The 15,488-nt window shown below is 33.7% G+C and overlaps 1 protein-coding gene across 2 annotated transcripts; it reads left to right on the top strand.

Annotated features, from left to right (window-relative positions):
- The first annotated feature begins 3,601 nt into the window (after positions 1–3,601).
- Positions 3,602–14,663, top strand: LOC125059144 (AP-1 complex subunit beta-1). 2 transcript variants are annotated; one of them, XM_047663403.1, is made up of 19 exons: positions 3,602–3,755; positions 3,871–4,010; positions 4,103–4,273; positions 4,604–4,630; positions 5,402–5,599; positions 5,751–5,868; positions 6,328–6,518; positions 7,223–7,405; positions 8,485–8,667; positions 9,311–9,505; positions 9,904–9,996; positions 10,234–10,355; positions 10,857–11,047; positions 11,812–11,900; positions 12,142–12,261; positions 12,546–12,678; positions 13,262–13,379; positions 13,753–13,879; positions 14,125–14,663. In XM_047663403.1, exons 2-19 carry the CDS (start codon positions 3,903–3,905, stop codon positions 14,524–14,526), a joined length of 2,769 nt encoding a protein of 922 aa, XP_047519359.1. In that variant the 5' UTR covers positions 3,602–3,755; positions 3,871–3,902; the 3' UTR covers positions 14,527–14,663. The 2 variants fall into 2 exon arrangements, with proteins under 2 accessions (XP_047519359.1, XP_047519370.1); XM_047663414.1 differs by lacking the exon at positions 4,604–4,630.
- Positions 14,664–15,488: the final 825 nt, after the last annotated feature.

Genomic DNA, 15,488 nt, shown 5'->3' with positions numbered 1-15,488 from the left:
AATACATAAAGTACGATTACATTCTTGTGTTTTTTTCGATGGAATAGCTATATAAATTTACATTGTGGACGAATGTTTATATTTTTATATTTTACTAGCTGGCCTGACGAACATCGTACCGCCTAAAGCCGGTTGCAGACCGAAAACTAAGCTGTGCCAAGGCTAAACTAAGCTATGCCAAGCAAGCTAGGCTAAGCTAAGCTAGAAACAAATAGCGTGCACACCAACAGCTAAGCCAAAGCTCAGTCAGTGTTGCGTGCGTACAACAAAGAACACTGGACAGCACTGGCGAAGGATGTGCAAAGGGTGTGCGGCAAGGCAAGAGGGGCTTAGCTTAGCTCGTGTAGCTGCGCATCGGCATACACAACTAACTTAGCTTCGCATATTTTAGTTAGCTCACATAACTTAGTTCGCATAGTTTGCGATCTGCACACAAGTATGGAAAATTGCGTCAGCTATGCGAGCTAAGCTAAACTAACTTAGCTTAGCTCTTGGTCTGCAACCCGTAAGGTGATGGGGGCAAAGTGCGCCATACTTTTTTCATAGTTGACTTTGGTGCAATATTACTTGTGCTTAAGTTCACGAGTGACACTAAATCATGGTACCATAAGGATCTGTGATGTTTTGCAACAACAACTAATGTCGTTTCATTAGAATCTGACGGCAAATTAATGAATTTTAGCATAAAATTTGAAAACAGTCTGACCGTGAAAAAAGTGCGCCGACTTTGCCGACAAATCGGGGAAGTGCGCCTAGTATTAATAAAACGCAGTAATAAAGCATCAGAATAAAAATAGCCCTATATTATTTTAAGAAAACAAGCAACAAAACGCATGCCATTTTTTATTTTTTCATAGCCACATTCTAGAAGAATCTATGTATTTAAAACCAAATTTCGGCTAAATGCGCCATACAATCTTAAGTCAGAGGTTATGAACCTTTTTTTTAAATATTGATAATCGAGTGTCAAGTATATTTTTTCTTTTATTTACGATGGGAATACCATGGTTTGGAACTACTTATTTGGTATCAGTATTATAAAGGGACTGAAATAAGAAGTTAGTCATTGAAATTAGTTATTAAGTGTAATAATTATTATAAATTCTTAACAAAACTAGGTAACGAAAAAAAAATCAATGAGAAACATTTCCTAAAATATATTAGTTGTAATTATTCAAAAACATTAATCAAGCAAGGCTTGTTACCCTTACAACTTAATAACTAAAGTGAAGGAGATCGACGTTCCAGAGGATGATGTAGTCCGAGTCGATGGAAATCCCCTAAGACCTATGACTTTGGTTTTTTGTGGATCACTGCAGTAACTGGTTTTATCCAAATTTTAAATTCGCTCAGGCTTGTCCTGAAGCCCTAAGTCGGCAATCACTCTGTCTAAAATATCATAAAATTCTTGGATAACAAATAGGTCTGCGGCATTCTTACTAGCAACCTCTATAGCCTGCAGTTTTTAATTGATAACTTATAACGCTTTTTGAAGATTGAAAGGTGCTTTTAGATCGTTCTGATTGACATATCCCTTAACAATATCTAGAAATTCTGTACGAGTCAGGCCGAAGCCATTTTTTTCCATTATAGGCAAACATTTTGCCATCATTTTGTCTCATATTTAAATACTGGTGGTCTGCCTAGACTTAATGATTTTTGGCCCCTTCGACCTGTGACGTGGTCCATAATAGTTTTTCTTGGGATAGCAAAGGTTGATGCGGCTGCATACCCAGACATTCTATCCGATCGAACAGCTTCAACTGCTTCATTCAAAGCCTCTCTGGACCATGAAGGACCTACAGTTTTTCTTTCATAGCGCCCCATCGTAAACAAAAATCATAAATAATAATGATTTAATAATTGTGACTTATACTAGTCTATTGTAGACACATTTTAAAAAGTTTGTAACCTCTGGATTGCGGCGAAGTGCGCCATATAATAAGTCAGTATGGCGCGCTTCCCCAACTATATAAATTTGAGGTTTGAATATTTAACTTGCAAGAAATATATATATTTTACTAGATAGGAGTGAAATAAAGTCAGAATCTAAAAGCAAAATATTTAAATTGTGCATTTACCTCACTCGTATATCGGTAAAAACTCGATTTCTTGAGATTTACGACGATGATCACGCCATAGTCATCTCTCCTCACCACTTTGAATATCAGTGAAAATAAAATGGCTCGTGTCTCAAACTCACATGACTAGAGCTATATATGAGTTTCACCAAGAACTATGATTTAGTTTGTAGCATCGATATAAGGTGTCACTACTACATAGTATCAAATCGGTAGTTTTCGAGATATTTGTGGTAGGTGCACTTGCCCGGTAGGCGCACTTTGCCACCGTCACCTTATTACAGTCGATTCTTTATTTTTTTAAATACTTATTCTGCTATTAGGGACACCGGTCTAGCTAGTAAGATAAAAAAAATATTGGTTGTTTGTAAAGTAGGTTTACGATCGAGATGTTTACGTGATAACGTCTTATTGGTGATATAAGTTTTTGGGAAGTAAGGAATTAACGAAGATAACAATTTTTTCAAATTTTTAAATTACATCTATCGTTTTTTTCACACTTTTGATGATAAATTTCGGGTGTAAAATGACAAGTTTACTTATTCGACTATGATATACATTTTTCTTCATACATTCACGGAATGACTGGCAGCGCTCGAGATGAGACGGGAGATCGGTCCGTCTCTCTCTCGTTATACCTGCGATCGCGCTCGTGAGGTTTTGGTGTGACACAAGTTTCTGAACATGTCACCCGACTAAAACGATTTTAAAGACGTTATCACGTCAAAAAAGAAAGTTGATAATACAACAAATACATTATGTCAAAAAATAAAATTTTACCTTCCCGGAACCCCTCCACTAACACTTGAACTTTATGATATGGTATTAAAGTTCAAATTGCCTTTAAATATTATTACGAAGTATATTTTGTATGGGAATATAGAAGTGTTGTTTTTAGACTTTTTCACTCAATTTTTTAAAATTTTCTCTCCGTAAGAACCATCCTCGTACTTCAAGGAATATTAAAAAAAAAGAATTAGACAAATCGGTCAAGCCGTTTTCATGTTATGTCGTGACAACGGAAAACGGGTTTAATTTTTATATATATAGATATAATAGAACCGCCCCCGTAGTTTAGTAGTTAACGAACATGAAATATTACCTAGTCAAAATAGTTAATAATGTGACCGAATCAATACAATATAGTTACAAATCGCGGTTCTTATGAAAACGTTTCTATTTTCGCATTAAATGTAAAATTTATTAATCCGTCTACCAAAGTACCGGGACAAGCTAAGTGTCTAAAAAATCCTGAACATAGTAATAAGTTTAGTATGTGAAAAGTTTACATTTCTATAAATGCAAATATGATTAAATATCCTTTATTACCTATCTACTAATAATAAATAATAATAATTTTATAATAATTAATCTATCTAATTGCACCACTATCTTGGCAAATAAAAACGTTTCATTGTTATTATTACCTACTCTATAGTAAACAAAATTATATTCCTTTTACATAGTCTGTGTGTATATGTCAGACGTCAGCCACAAATATCTAACATAGTCATGACCACAAAAGTCAAATTATGACAAATCTCAAATCTCAATTGGTATTGAATAAAGATTCAAGAATCCAAAAATTATACGCCCCTTCGGATACCTAAATTAATGAAATACACCTAATTTAATTGTTCTAAACATCGCCTAGGCTTCGCTTCGTAAAGTATCGTAAGTAATAGATTTTTGATGGTGACATATTGAGTATTTTCCTAGATGGGATGCGGCGAGTATTGATTTTTCAGATTTATTGTTATCATTAAACCTATTGGTATTTGTGTTATAGAGTAACCAGTAAGCCTAAATAAACCTGTTAAAATGACTGATTCTAAATACTTTACAACAACAAAAAAGGGAGAGATATTTGAACTCAAATCGGAACTCAATAGTGATAAAAAAGAAAAGAAAAAAGAAGCTGTTAAAAAGGTTGGTATAGGAATCCCATAGTTTGAACAGTCCACAAGAAATTAAATAGAGAATTGACTATCCCATTAACTGATGAATGTTGGGTTTTGTAGGTCATTGCTTCTATGACAGTTGGTAAGGATGTTTCTGCACTATTCCCTGATGTAGTCAACTGCATGCAGACAGACAACCTTGAACTTAAGAAATTGGTCTACTTATATCTAATGAATTATGCCAAATCACAGCCAGATATGGCTATAATGGCTGTTAATACATTTGTTAAGGTATGCATCAGTTTTTTCTTTTACTTACTAATGTTTAATTGATAATATTTTCACAATTTAATTGACAATTAAGCTTTTCATCTCCTATTATTTGCAAATATCATTAAAAAATTAAAATTAAGAGAGAAAGGACAACTATCAATGGCATTATTCAGCTTACTGAAAATCTCCATAAGTATTGCTTAATGTTATATATACAGGATAGTATTTATATTTTAACTTAAAAACTGGATTATTGTATGACAAGTAAAGTAGATTAGTTATCTATGTGAGTGACTTGTCTTTTTTGTCGTTTTAATGTCTACTGTACCATATTATGATGGGTGGAAGGATCTACCAACATACCAGCTTGTTAAGGTAAACATCTGATCCAAAAAATCAACTCATCAGCTGTAGATTTACACATTATAATAGGTGGACAGTCATGCACAAATATTGATAATACTCATCTACTATGTTGGCTACTTTTAATTTGCTAAGTGACCTGAAACAAAAGGTTTAGGTTTGATATACTCCTCTTCATCACACACACACATCAAATTTTTTTAGACTACATATTTGTAATTAAACTTAAGCTAAAAATATCACAAACAATGCCAATTACCTAATGAGCACCAGGTGGGTGAGAATATAAAACTAAAGATGAAGTTGGCTGTACATAGTAGGTGGGGTGTATAATATGCATGTATATTTCTAAGATCTGCATGATCAAACACCAGACTCATTCGGCACTGATGTGTAAATCTACATTTTCAACAAATCAGCTGAACATGTATGTTTTGATACAAGAAATCATATCTCATCATAATACTCCAGTATAGCATTGGCATTAGTTTTATATTGTATGGTAGAAAAACGTCACTAAATAAACCTAAAAATATAATATAAACCAGCAAATTTATAAAACTAAAACATTATTATGCTTGAAATAAGTATTTTTTATGAACAATTGCTAAAAATAGGTAACAAGATAAGCTAAGTAGTTAGAGATCTGGCAAATATCATACAAAATTTTGTAACCTTTACATTTTCTACCATACTTGCTTATAGTTAAATAGCTTCAGTATAATTGATGTGTTGCTTTCTTTCTCTCAAAAAAAATAAAAACTAATAATTTAAAATATTCAGGACTGTGAAGATTCGAATCCACTAATTCGTGCACTGGCCGTCCGAACTATGGGATGCATTCGGGTTGACAAAATCACAGAGTATCTTTGTGAGCCTCTGCGAAAATGCTTGAAGGATGAAGACCCATATGTGAGGAAAACTGCAGCTGTTTGTGTTGCCAAGTTGTATGATATTTCACCAAGCATGGTGGAGGATCAGGTACATTAAAATATGTTACTAGTAGTACTGATATACATATGCCATGTTACAACAATCTTTTAAACTTTTTCTATATTAGTATGTTTCTTAAGATATTTAGGAAAGTCCGAAGAACCATTAAATGACATTGACATTTATTGGAAATTTTCAGGGTTTTTTGGATCAGTTAAAGGAATTGCTTAGTGATTCAAACCCCATGGTTGTTGCTAATGCCGTGGCAGCTCTCTCTGAGATTAACGAAGCAAGTGTTTCAGGTCATCCATTAGTTGGTATGTTATGTTTATTTAAATCATTACCTTCATGTATTTATTGTGTAACATTATTTATTATTATGCTCCTGGTTTTCATGATAAATAATTTAACATTTATGTTAGAAATTTCCCCATATAATTTTTAAAGAAATAAGTGCAAAAGTAAAATTAAAAAAAAAATTAACTGCAGTGCTATCGAGCTCGCAAAAATGGTTCAATAAAAAAAATCATAATATATTTTATTTATTCACACCACTGCACACAAGATTCACTATAAATATTAAAATTGATACTAAAACTAATGGCCGCAAACCCTATACATACCAATGTTACTCAATGTGAGATGTAATAAAGCTACATAAATTCGTGCACTACAATAATCATATGATTATAATAACCTAATACCTAACCATGTGGTTAGTTAGAAGGACAGGACATAGACAAAAGGTACTTCATACATAATACCATATTTTTCAGAAATGAACGCGCCAACCATTAACAAACTACTGACAGCCCTTAATGAATGCACTGAGTGGGGTCAGGTGTTCATCCTCGATGCATTGTCAAACTACTGCCCTCGTGACTCGCGCGAGGCTCACTCCATCTGCGAGAGAATAACCCCGAGGCTGGCGCACGCTAATGCAGCTGTTGTGCTTTCCGCGGTCAAGGTTTGTATAACGGTTTAATTTTGAAACTAAGGATTTCCGGTTCCAAATTTAAAATTGTAGATCTCAATTTTTAAAACGCTGTACATTCGCTGTCGAATTTGTGTGATGTAGAATACTTGATAATTATTTTAAAAAGAAAACTGTTAGGGGCCGTTCAAGTATTACGTAAGCAGATTTACTGCAATTTATCCCCCCCTTACTCTTATCAGCAAAAGTAAGCAAAGCTCTCAAAAATAATACTACATGTACGTTTTAATTTTTTGTAGGAATCTTCGAAAATGCTTTTCGTTTTCAAGCATAGACAATGTAAGGGTAATATGTGTAAACAAGTAAATAGTAATTACTAAAAGTAATTACTGTTGACGTAATCATCACATAGGAAAATCAAAGACCCCCCTCGCCTCTATAGTGCTTACGTAATTCTTGAACGGCCCCTCAGTATCAGACTTTATTCTTATTTTTTTGTTTGATCCTACAAATATTGCAATTAAAGTTACAAGTTCTATAAATTGATTACCTTTGTGGCTGTAGTCGTCAAACTATAAATAGCCTGAAGTCCTGAGTACGTTACCGGCGAACTAAATATTGTTCTTAAATCAGAGCTGAATGTTTAAAAAAATAATCAATATAGATAGTGGGTCCTATGCCCAGGAGTGGAGTATTGGCATTACATTAGACATTTATAATCTATGTTTTTTTACCAGGTTCTTATGAAACTTATGGAAATGCTCTCTGATGAGACAGAGCTTGTTAACACCTTGTCTCGTAAACTGGCCCCACCCCTGGTTACCTTATTGAGTGCTGAACCAGAAGTCCAGTACGTGGCTCTTCGGAACATAAACCTTGTTGTGCAGAAGAGGCCGGAAATTCTTAAACATGAGATGAAGGTGAGATGTAATAAATTAGGAATTTAGTTTTCTCCATATAAATTAGTAATGTCAAATAGTGTCAGAGCAGAAAGGGGTATTGGTTTAGTAGCTTCAACGTGAGACTCATCCCTGAGGTCGTAAGTTCGATCCCCGGTCCGCCAATTAACTTTCTATGTGATCATTTAATACTCCGGCATGCCTTAGATCCAATACAGACGACGGCGTGCGTGAGGCACAGAAACGCACAAGAATTTTAGAAGAAACAAATTATCAAGAAACAGATACGGAAAATTGAGGGTAGTAGTAGTAAAATAGGTTGTTCGATTATGTTTACACTAGCTGTGTTAATCTGAGACCCATGCATATCAAAAAAATCCGTGTTTAAATTAATTTTCTAGCTTGCTACAATTTAATTCAAAACAGTAGACATGTAATGTATTATATTTGATAAGGATTACTAACATGGTTATAAAAACCTCGATGTATTTATTAGCAACAAATTTTATTATCATAGAAAGATTATAATTACCTAGACTTTAAAGATATGCGTCGCGGTTTTATTTAGAAGTTTGAAAGATAAACTATTAACAGTTATTACTATAGGAATAGTTTAACTAACGTTAGTTAAATTACATATAAATATTTTAGTTAATAATCTAATAGTTATTAACTAAAATATTTATATGTATTTATGCGTAAACGAAATGTAATCATCACACTTGAAGCCAATATTGAGTCCTTTAGTTTTTACCATATTTTTAAATTGTATTTTAACATTGTCGTTCCCGATAATGTCCGATAACATAAATGTCATTTTGATTAGTGAACCCTTAGATAAGCGAAGTTAGTTTTTTGTTAGCGTCGCAACCCGTAATTTTACGCTAGTTATAAGCTCATATTTTAAACCATTAAAGTCAGTTGTTACCCAGCTTCAAACAAAGTGTTTTATTTGAACATCTCCATACAAACACCGCCACCAAACTTAATTCATGTCAAACATGATTTGTGTGTAATTTTAACTGTTTACAAAGCGCATGCAACGGAATTTCTTAGTGTTAATATTTGATGTTTATGTTCAGAACTAAACTTTCTTCCAGGTGTTCTTTGTGAAGTACAACGACCCTATATATGTAAAGTTGGAAAAGCTGGACATCATGATACGTCTGGCGTCGCAGGCGAATATCGCGCAAGTGCTGGGTGAATTGAAGGAGTATGCTACTGAGGTGGACGTGGACTTTGTCAGGAAGGCCGTTCGGGCTATTGGTAGATGTGCTATTAAGGTATGATACAAATAATAGAAAATCTCTTATGGTTGTAACATTTTCTAACATAAAAACATTTACTAACAAATGTTGTCAATTGTTACATTTTGTTAGGAATTGTTACATGTTATAAGTGCTCCTACACTAATAGAAAATGTTTACTAATGATTATAGTATTGTCTTTTATTGACATAACCTTTACACAAAATTATGTTAAATAATTGTAAATTTAAATCTGGTATTGGTTCGTCCGCCGTCACCTTTATAAAAGGTTTACAAACAAAAGGTAACACATGTTTTATTTTGTTATAATTTGTTAACTAGTTACTAAACTATTTCTAACATGAAAACATTTGTGTTTAATTGTTTGCTAACCAATGTTTACTAAACATTTTCTAACGGCAAATTGGGAGCACCATTAACAGTATTAGATTTATATAAAACACTCATAGAAAGTTTGTATTTCTTAAATTGTTTTGTACTGAATATTTTATTATATAGACACCAGGATGTTTGCAAGTGCGTTGCCGGCTTTTAAGGAACGAACCACAAGCTCTTCTACAACCAATTTTCTGAATTACCTTTGAGAGATATATATATAAATTGAGAAATAAAAACTATATTTGTACTCATATTTAAATTATAATTTTCTTTATCTTAGGTGGAGCCATCGGCCGAACGATGCGTATCAACTTTGCTGGAGTTAATTCAAACCAAAGTGAACTATGTGGTGCAGGAAGCCATTGTTGTGATCAAAGATATATTTCGGAAGTACCCGAATAAATATGAGAGCATTATCAGCACTTTGTGTGAAAATCTTGACACCTTAGATGAGCCAGAGGCCAGGGCGTCTATGGTAACATATTATATTTATTTTAATAAAACTCTTAATATATATATGCAAAATTATCTACTACAGACTATTTGTTTAACCAACACAGTTAAAACGCTACAAAAAATTTACTGTAGGTTTTTAGAGTAGTTATCATAAATTGTGCATATTCTTAATATTTTGAAGGTTATGCAAGAATTTGAGAAAATATATAATTATATAAAATTGAGTGTTTTTGATACATATAATGAAAGAAAAAAAAGTTTAAACTTGGAAAATGGGCATTAATCTCGTAAAAGTCGATCACCTTATATAATTAAAGGTTGAAATATGAAAATCAGTTGCCTGCCATCGTAGCCAAAGGCAATTTTTTATTTATTTTGTTTCCTTTAAAAGTCAAAGTTTAAATAAATATATTTCAGGTATGGATTGTGGGCGAGTACGCGGAGCGTATCGACAACGCTGATGAGTTGTTGGATTCATTCCTCGAGGGATTCCATGATGAAAACGCTCAGGTGAATTTGTTTTTGAATGAATAATTGAATAAAATCTATAATTAATAAATATTATAATATCATTAATAATCTTCGTTAACAAGTAACATAAATTAATAAAAAAAACTGGTTACATGTTTAATTTTGACATATCATATAAAAAAAATCTAATATGAATGTCTAAACCTAAGTCCGAAACTCTAATCTTGCTCTTCAATGTTACACCACAATAATCCCAGATATATATCATGTCTATAGGTCCAACTGCAACTTCTGACAGCGGTGGTTAAGTTGTTCTTAAAACGCCCCGCTGACACTCAAGAACTCGTTCAACACGTGCTCAGTCTCGCTACACAGGACTCTGATAACCCAGACCTCAGGTAATCATTTTTAAGGTATTTGCTTGTAATTTTGCCGAAATTCCTTTAACTGCCAGCTTTTATTGCGAATGGTTCGGTATCTTGTAATTTGTATTAAAGATGTCGGACGATTGTTGATACCTACGCATGTACAGTTACATTTAATACTCATTTAATTGTTAATGAAACAGTTTTTTTACTTAATAAACGTTAATTTATTCGCCTTTCAGCTTAAGTTAAACAAAGATAACGCCATGTTTTGTTTATGTAATGTCAATGTTATGAAAAAAATGGCGCCAAAATCACAGATCACTAAAACCAAACAATAGTAACGAAAAAAAATTTCCTGTCTTCCAATATTGACCTATATTGAATGATTGACATTAAGCAAGTAGTATTATAATTATTTTCCGATATTATTTTTAAAGTAGAAATGGAATCAGTTTAAATTCAAATATCACGAGATTAGTTAAAAGTTTTTTATTACAATTTTGTAACAATTTGCAAATTTGACGTAAACAGAGACCGCGGTTTCATCTATTGGCGATTGCTATCAACTGATCCTGCTGCTGCGAAGGAAGTGGTGCTGGCAGACAAGCCTCTGATCTCAGAGGAAACGGATCTCTTGGAGCCGACGCTTTTGGATGAGCTGATCTGCCACATCAGCTCACTGGCTTCCGTCTATCATAAACCACCCACTGCCTTCGTAGAAGGTGAGTTCTTATTTATTTTAGCAACTTTACTAGTTGTTCTTGGTTCTATATAAAGAAAAAAAACTACCGTTCGGAAGTATTCATATGAATGCAGTTCTAAAAATATATTTTTTTGCACAGAAACTGTACTATACTGTATGGCCACTGGTTTTTTTTCTTTAATATCACACCCTAAAAAATATAAAATTTTACACTATCGTTTTTAATAAATATTAAATTGCCATATTTAGATAAATGTAATTTGATTTATTGAATGAGGTTGTATTCGTTGGTATATAACTTTATTGTTAATAATTTCATAAATTTTGTTACATTAAAAGTTCATAAAGAATAGATGGAATATCAATAATATCCAGGCGACCCTAAAGAAAATGAGATATTAAGGGTAAAGTGCAATAAGTGCATAACTAAATTAACAAAAATACTAACTAAAATTTAAAATTAAAACAAACTAATGCCTAATCTTAAGGTTCATGCAGAATTAACGCTAGATTTCAAAATACAATAAAAAACACATTTATTACGAAAGTGACGATTGAGCAGGATAGCATATGGTTAAGAGGTGTTACAAGGCTTGTTATTAAAGAATGTTTATTAAAAGACGTTAGAAAGGTAGTGGCGGAGATCCTAAATGACTTTCCTATAAAGGAATTTCCAAAATGCATCTATCAGAGGAGCGTAATATTTTGAATTCATTTTAATATAAGAGTTCTTTATAGTAAATGTTGTACATAAATGAAATATAAGTTATGATCTGGGTGAAGGTCGCGCGGCGGGCGTGCGCAAGTCACTTCCAGCTCGTGGTGTAACCGGAGAAGAATCAGTACCACAGGCCACTGTCATTCCTAACCAGGTATTGTTTAAATTTATTTAACTTGTTTTTTTTTTAATTTATAAAACAGGATGGAAGAGAAGTATAACGCACTATTTATTGTTTAATTTTGTAAATCAATTCTGATCTCATTTTATTTACCCAACTGTGTCTGCTGATAAAACCAATTCTAACATAAATAGTGGAACAGGATCATCAGTATGGAATAACTTACACAATCATTTATAGAAAAAAAATGCAGTAATATTTAACATATGCGCAGGAGTCGCTCATCGGTGACCTTTTGTCAATGGACATTGGCGGCGGAGCTCCAAATGCCTCTGGACCTGCACCTGCGCCGGCCTCTAATCTGGACTTGCTAGCCGGTGGATTGGACGTACTTGTAAGATTTTATTCGATTACTTCTACTAATAAATTACTTTAAATAAAATTGATTCCAGAATAATGATTGCACGTCTTTTAAGTGAGTAGGAGTAAAAACAAAAAATGGTGACAAATTTTGAACAGTCCTATTGTAATTTTGATTTTAATTTGAATGTTATTTCCTTAATATCTTGGCCATTTTTAACGTTTTAATAAAAACCCTTACTGTTGTTCAAGCGATTCTCTAAGTGTGGAGAATATTTAGAGCCGCCGGATTACTATTAATTGTCAATGAATTGACAGTTGGGCGGTGGACCGGAGCCGACTCCCGCCCCAAGTACAACTGGTCTTTTGGGAGACATATTCGGTGTGGCCGCTCCTCCAGCTTCCTTTGTGCCGCTCAAGCAGTGCTGGCTGCCCGCTGATAAGGGAAAAGGTATGACAATGCAAGTGAATAATGGAAAAATAACAGAAAATTGTGACAAAGTGCAATATAGCAACATTGATTAGATCTATAAATATAAAAATGAAACCCGTTTTCCGTTGTCACGACATAACATGAAAACGGCTTGACCGATTTGGCCAATTATTTTTTTATAATATTCTTTGAAGTACGAGGATGGTTCTTACGGAGAGAAAAATTAAAAAAAATTGAGTGAAAAAGTCTAAAAACAACACTTTTCTATATTCCCATACAAAATATTCGTAATAATATTTAAAGGCAATTTGAACTTTACTACCGTATCATAAAGTTCAAGTGTTAGTGGAGGGGTTCCGGGAAGGTAAATTTTTATTTTTTGACATAATGTATTTGTTGTCTTATCAACTTTTGTTTTATCTTACTAGCTAGATCGGTGTCCCGAATAGCAGAATAAGTATTAAAAAAAAACAAAGAATCGACTGTTAGGTGGTACGATGTTCGCCAGGCCAGCTAGTATTCAAATATAAATGCATACCCTTAAAGACGGTTGACACCCAAGCTCGTTTGCTCATAAAACATATAATTTTTCTGTTAAAAGGCCTGGAGATTTGGGGTACCTTCAGTAGGCAAGGCGGTCAGCCGCGTATTGAGATGACTTTCACCAACAAAGCCATGCAGCCCATGACAGGGTTCGCTATACAACTCAATAAGAACAGGTAAATTTCATTTAACCACGTTATTTGTATTATAAAAATAATAAGTTTAGTTTTCAAGTATTATTGTCCCTTATTTGACAAGTGCTAAATTACAAAAACTCGTTTCTGAGAAATAGGATCTAACATCTATTGTCTAGGTTAATTTGTGATTTGAATTTATTTGAACTTCTATTGAAAAATTATACAATTATGGTTGACTGGACGCTTGTTTTACCTGATTGTTTAATTTTGATTGTTTGGTATGGTAAAAAAATTAAATAAATATTATAATTGTATTGTGACTGGTTCTTATACTCTCTCCGTTTTCTCTCAAATTCGTTTTAATGTTAGTAATAAATCAGAAGTTTTTAGAAGTTAAAAATATTTTTTTTAGTTTTGGCATATACCCGGGAGGTGCGCTGTCAGTGGGCGCGGTGGGGGCAGGCGCACGTGTCGACGCACCCTTACCTCTCGCCACTGGAGGACCCGTTCAGAGGATGGAGCCACTCAACAACTTGCAGGTCTACCAATTTATTTATTTCATTATTTAAGTAATGGAGCCCTTTACTTATTAAATTAATATAATTAGTGTATTAAGTATTTTGTTATTTAGAATTATGTACCAATAAAGCTTAATAGAGCTGCGGAGTTAAAAAAATTATATGATTATAGATGTTTTTGTATTTCAAGCGGTATTTTGTTAGTCTTAGGCAATTTCTAAAACGTTTAAACATTTTTGTTGCATTGCATAATTATTTCATTTCAGGTGGCGGTCAAGAACAACATAGACGTGTTCTACTTCGCCTGCCTCATTCCAGCTCACATCCTCTTCACAGAAGACGGCCAGCTCGATAAAAGGGTCTTCCTCACCACCTGGAAAGAAATCCCAGCAGCGAACGAAGTCCAGCACACGATTAACAATCTTGTCGGCACGGCTGACACGATCGCTCACAAGATGTCGCTGAACAACGTTTTCACCATCGCCAAGAGAAACGTCGAAGGGCAAGACATGCTCTACCAGTCTCTGAAACTGACGAACAACATCTGGGTTCTTCTGGAACTGAAACTTCAACCCGGCAACCCTGAGGCTACCCTCAGCTTGAAATCCCGCACGGTAGAAGTTGCCACATGCATATTCCAGGCTTACGAAGCCATACTCAAGTCGTAATCTCGTGTTAAGTATTATGTAAGTTATCAAAAAGACTTATATGACTGTAAATTCCATTAGAAGTATTATGTTTATTTGAAATAGTTATATTATCAAGCTATTAAAATGTAATGTTTAATAAATTATGTTAAAATAAATTTCTTTTCTTTCACCAGCGTAAAACTGATCCACCACACAGGAACTAGAAAAAAATCAAATAATTATTTCAGTTGTCAAATTTTGTAATTTAAGTAAGAAAGAAGAAAGTGCAGTGAATCATCAGTTCATTTTCTACTACGACTACCCACGATTGTGTTAACTATTCGATTGTTCGTATAGTTTGTCCTGCATGTAAACTGTCATGTAGTACATTAGTTTTATTTATTTATCAATTAACATCATTGTTTTAACACAACAAAACATGTTTTTTGGACCCATTTACCACGAATAAATATACCAGAAATGGCCGTCTGTTCTTAACTGCCTTCAAGAAAGGAGCGTACCAATTCTCACAAGCCCTCTGGCATTAGGGTGTCCATGGGCGGCGGTTTCGCTTATAATCAGATGAGACTACGTTTGCCCCGTTCTATAAAAAAACAAATAAAGCGAAGGCATCGTAGTAGTATAAGTTTACATATTTTCGCGAGACTGGAAATTTAGCAAAAAAATACATTGAATCGCATATGTTTGATGTTATAATTAGTGTACCTTCCTTGTTATGATTGGAATGGATTGTTATGTTACCCTTTCCAGGGGTAAGATTTTCTCATGCATTGTTTTCTATGATGTCCGGATGAACAGGATTTTCGTGACCAATGTAACCTAGTATTAGTTAGTACCTTTATGCCTCCATCATGCCAAGGTAGCCCGCTCTATATGCATTAAGGCCCATTTACATGATGCCATTTTCTTGTACATACTAGAGCAATAATTGAATGCAATAAATGAAGCGCAATAATTGCCGTTCAAGGATTGTATGCAAC

The sequence above is a fragment of the Pieris napi genome, chromosome 2, assembly GCF_905475465.1.
Source record: "Pieris napi chromosome 2, ilPieNapi1.2, whole genome shotgun sequence".
Taxonomy (NCBI): domain Eukaryota; kingdom Metazoa; phylum Arthropoda; class Insecta; order Lepidoptera; family Pieridae; genus Pieris; species Pieris napi.
The sequence above is the reverse complement of the archived record's forward strand: the minus strand, read 5'-3'. Positions and strand labels throughout refer to the sequence as shown.

Bases quoted from the DNA above. Each gene is read 5' to 3' on its own strand.
- LOC125059144 (XM_047663403.1), top strand. From the start codon at position 3,903: ATGACTGATTCTAAATACTTTACAACAACAAAAAAGGGAGAGATATTT. The intron at 9,997-10,233 runs GTGAATTTGTTT...TCATGTCTATAG, and splicing joins TCCATGATGAAAACGCTCAG to GTCCAACTGCAACTTCTGAC. The intron at 10,356-10,856 runs GTAATCATTTTT...TGACGTAAACAG, and splicing joins TCTGATAACCCAGACCTCAG to AGACCGCGGTTTCATCTATT.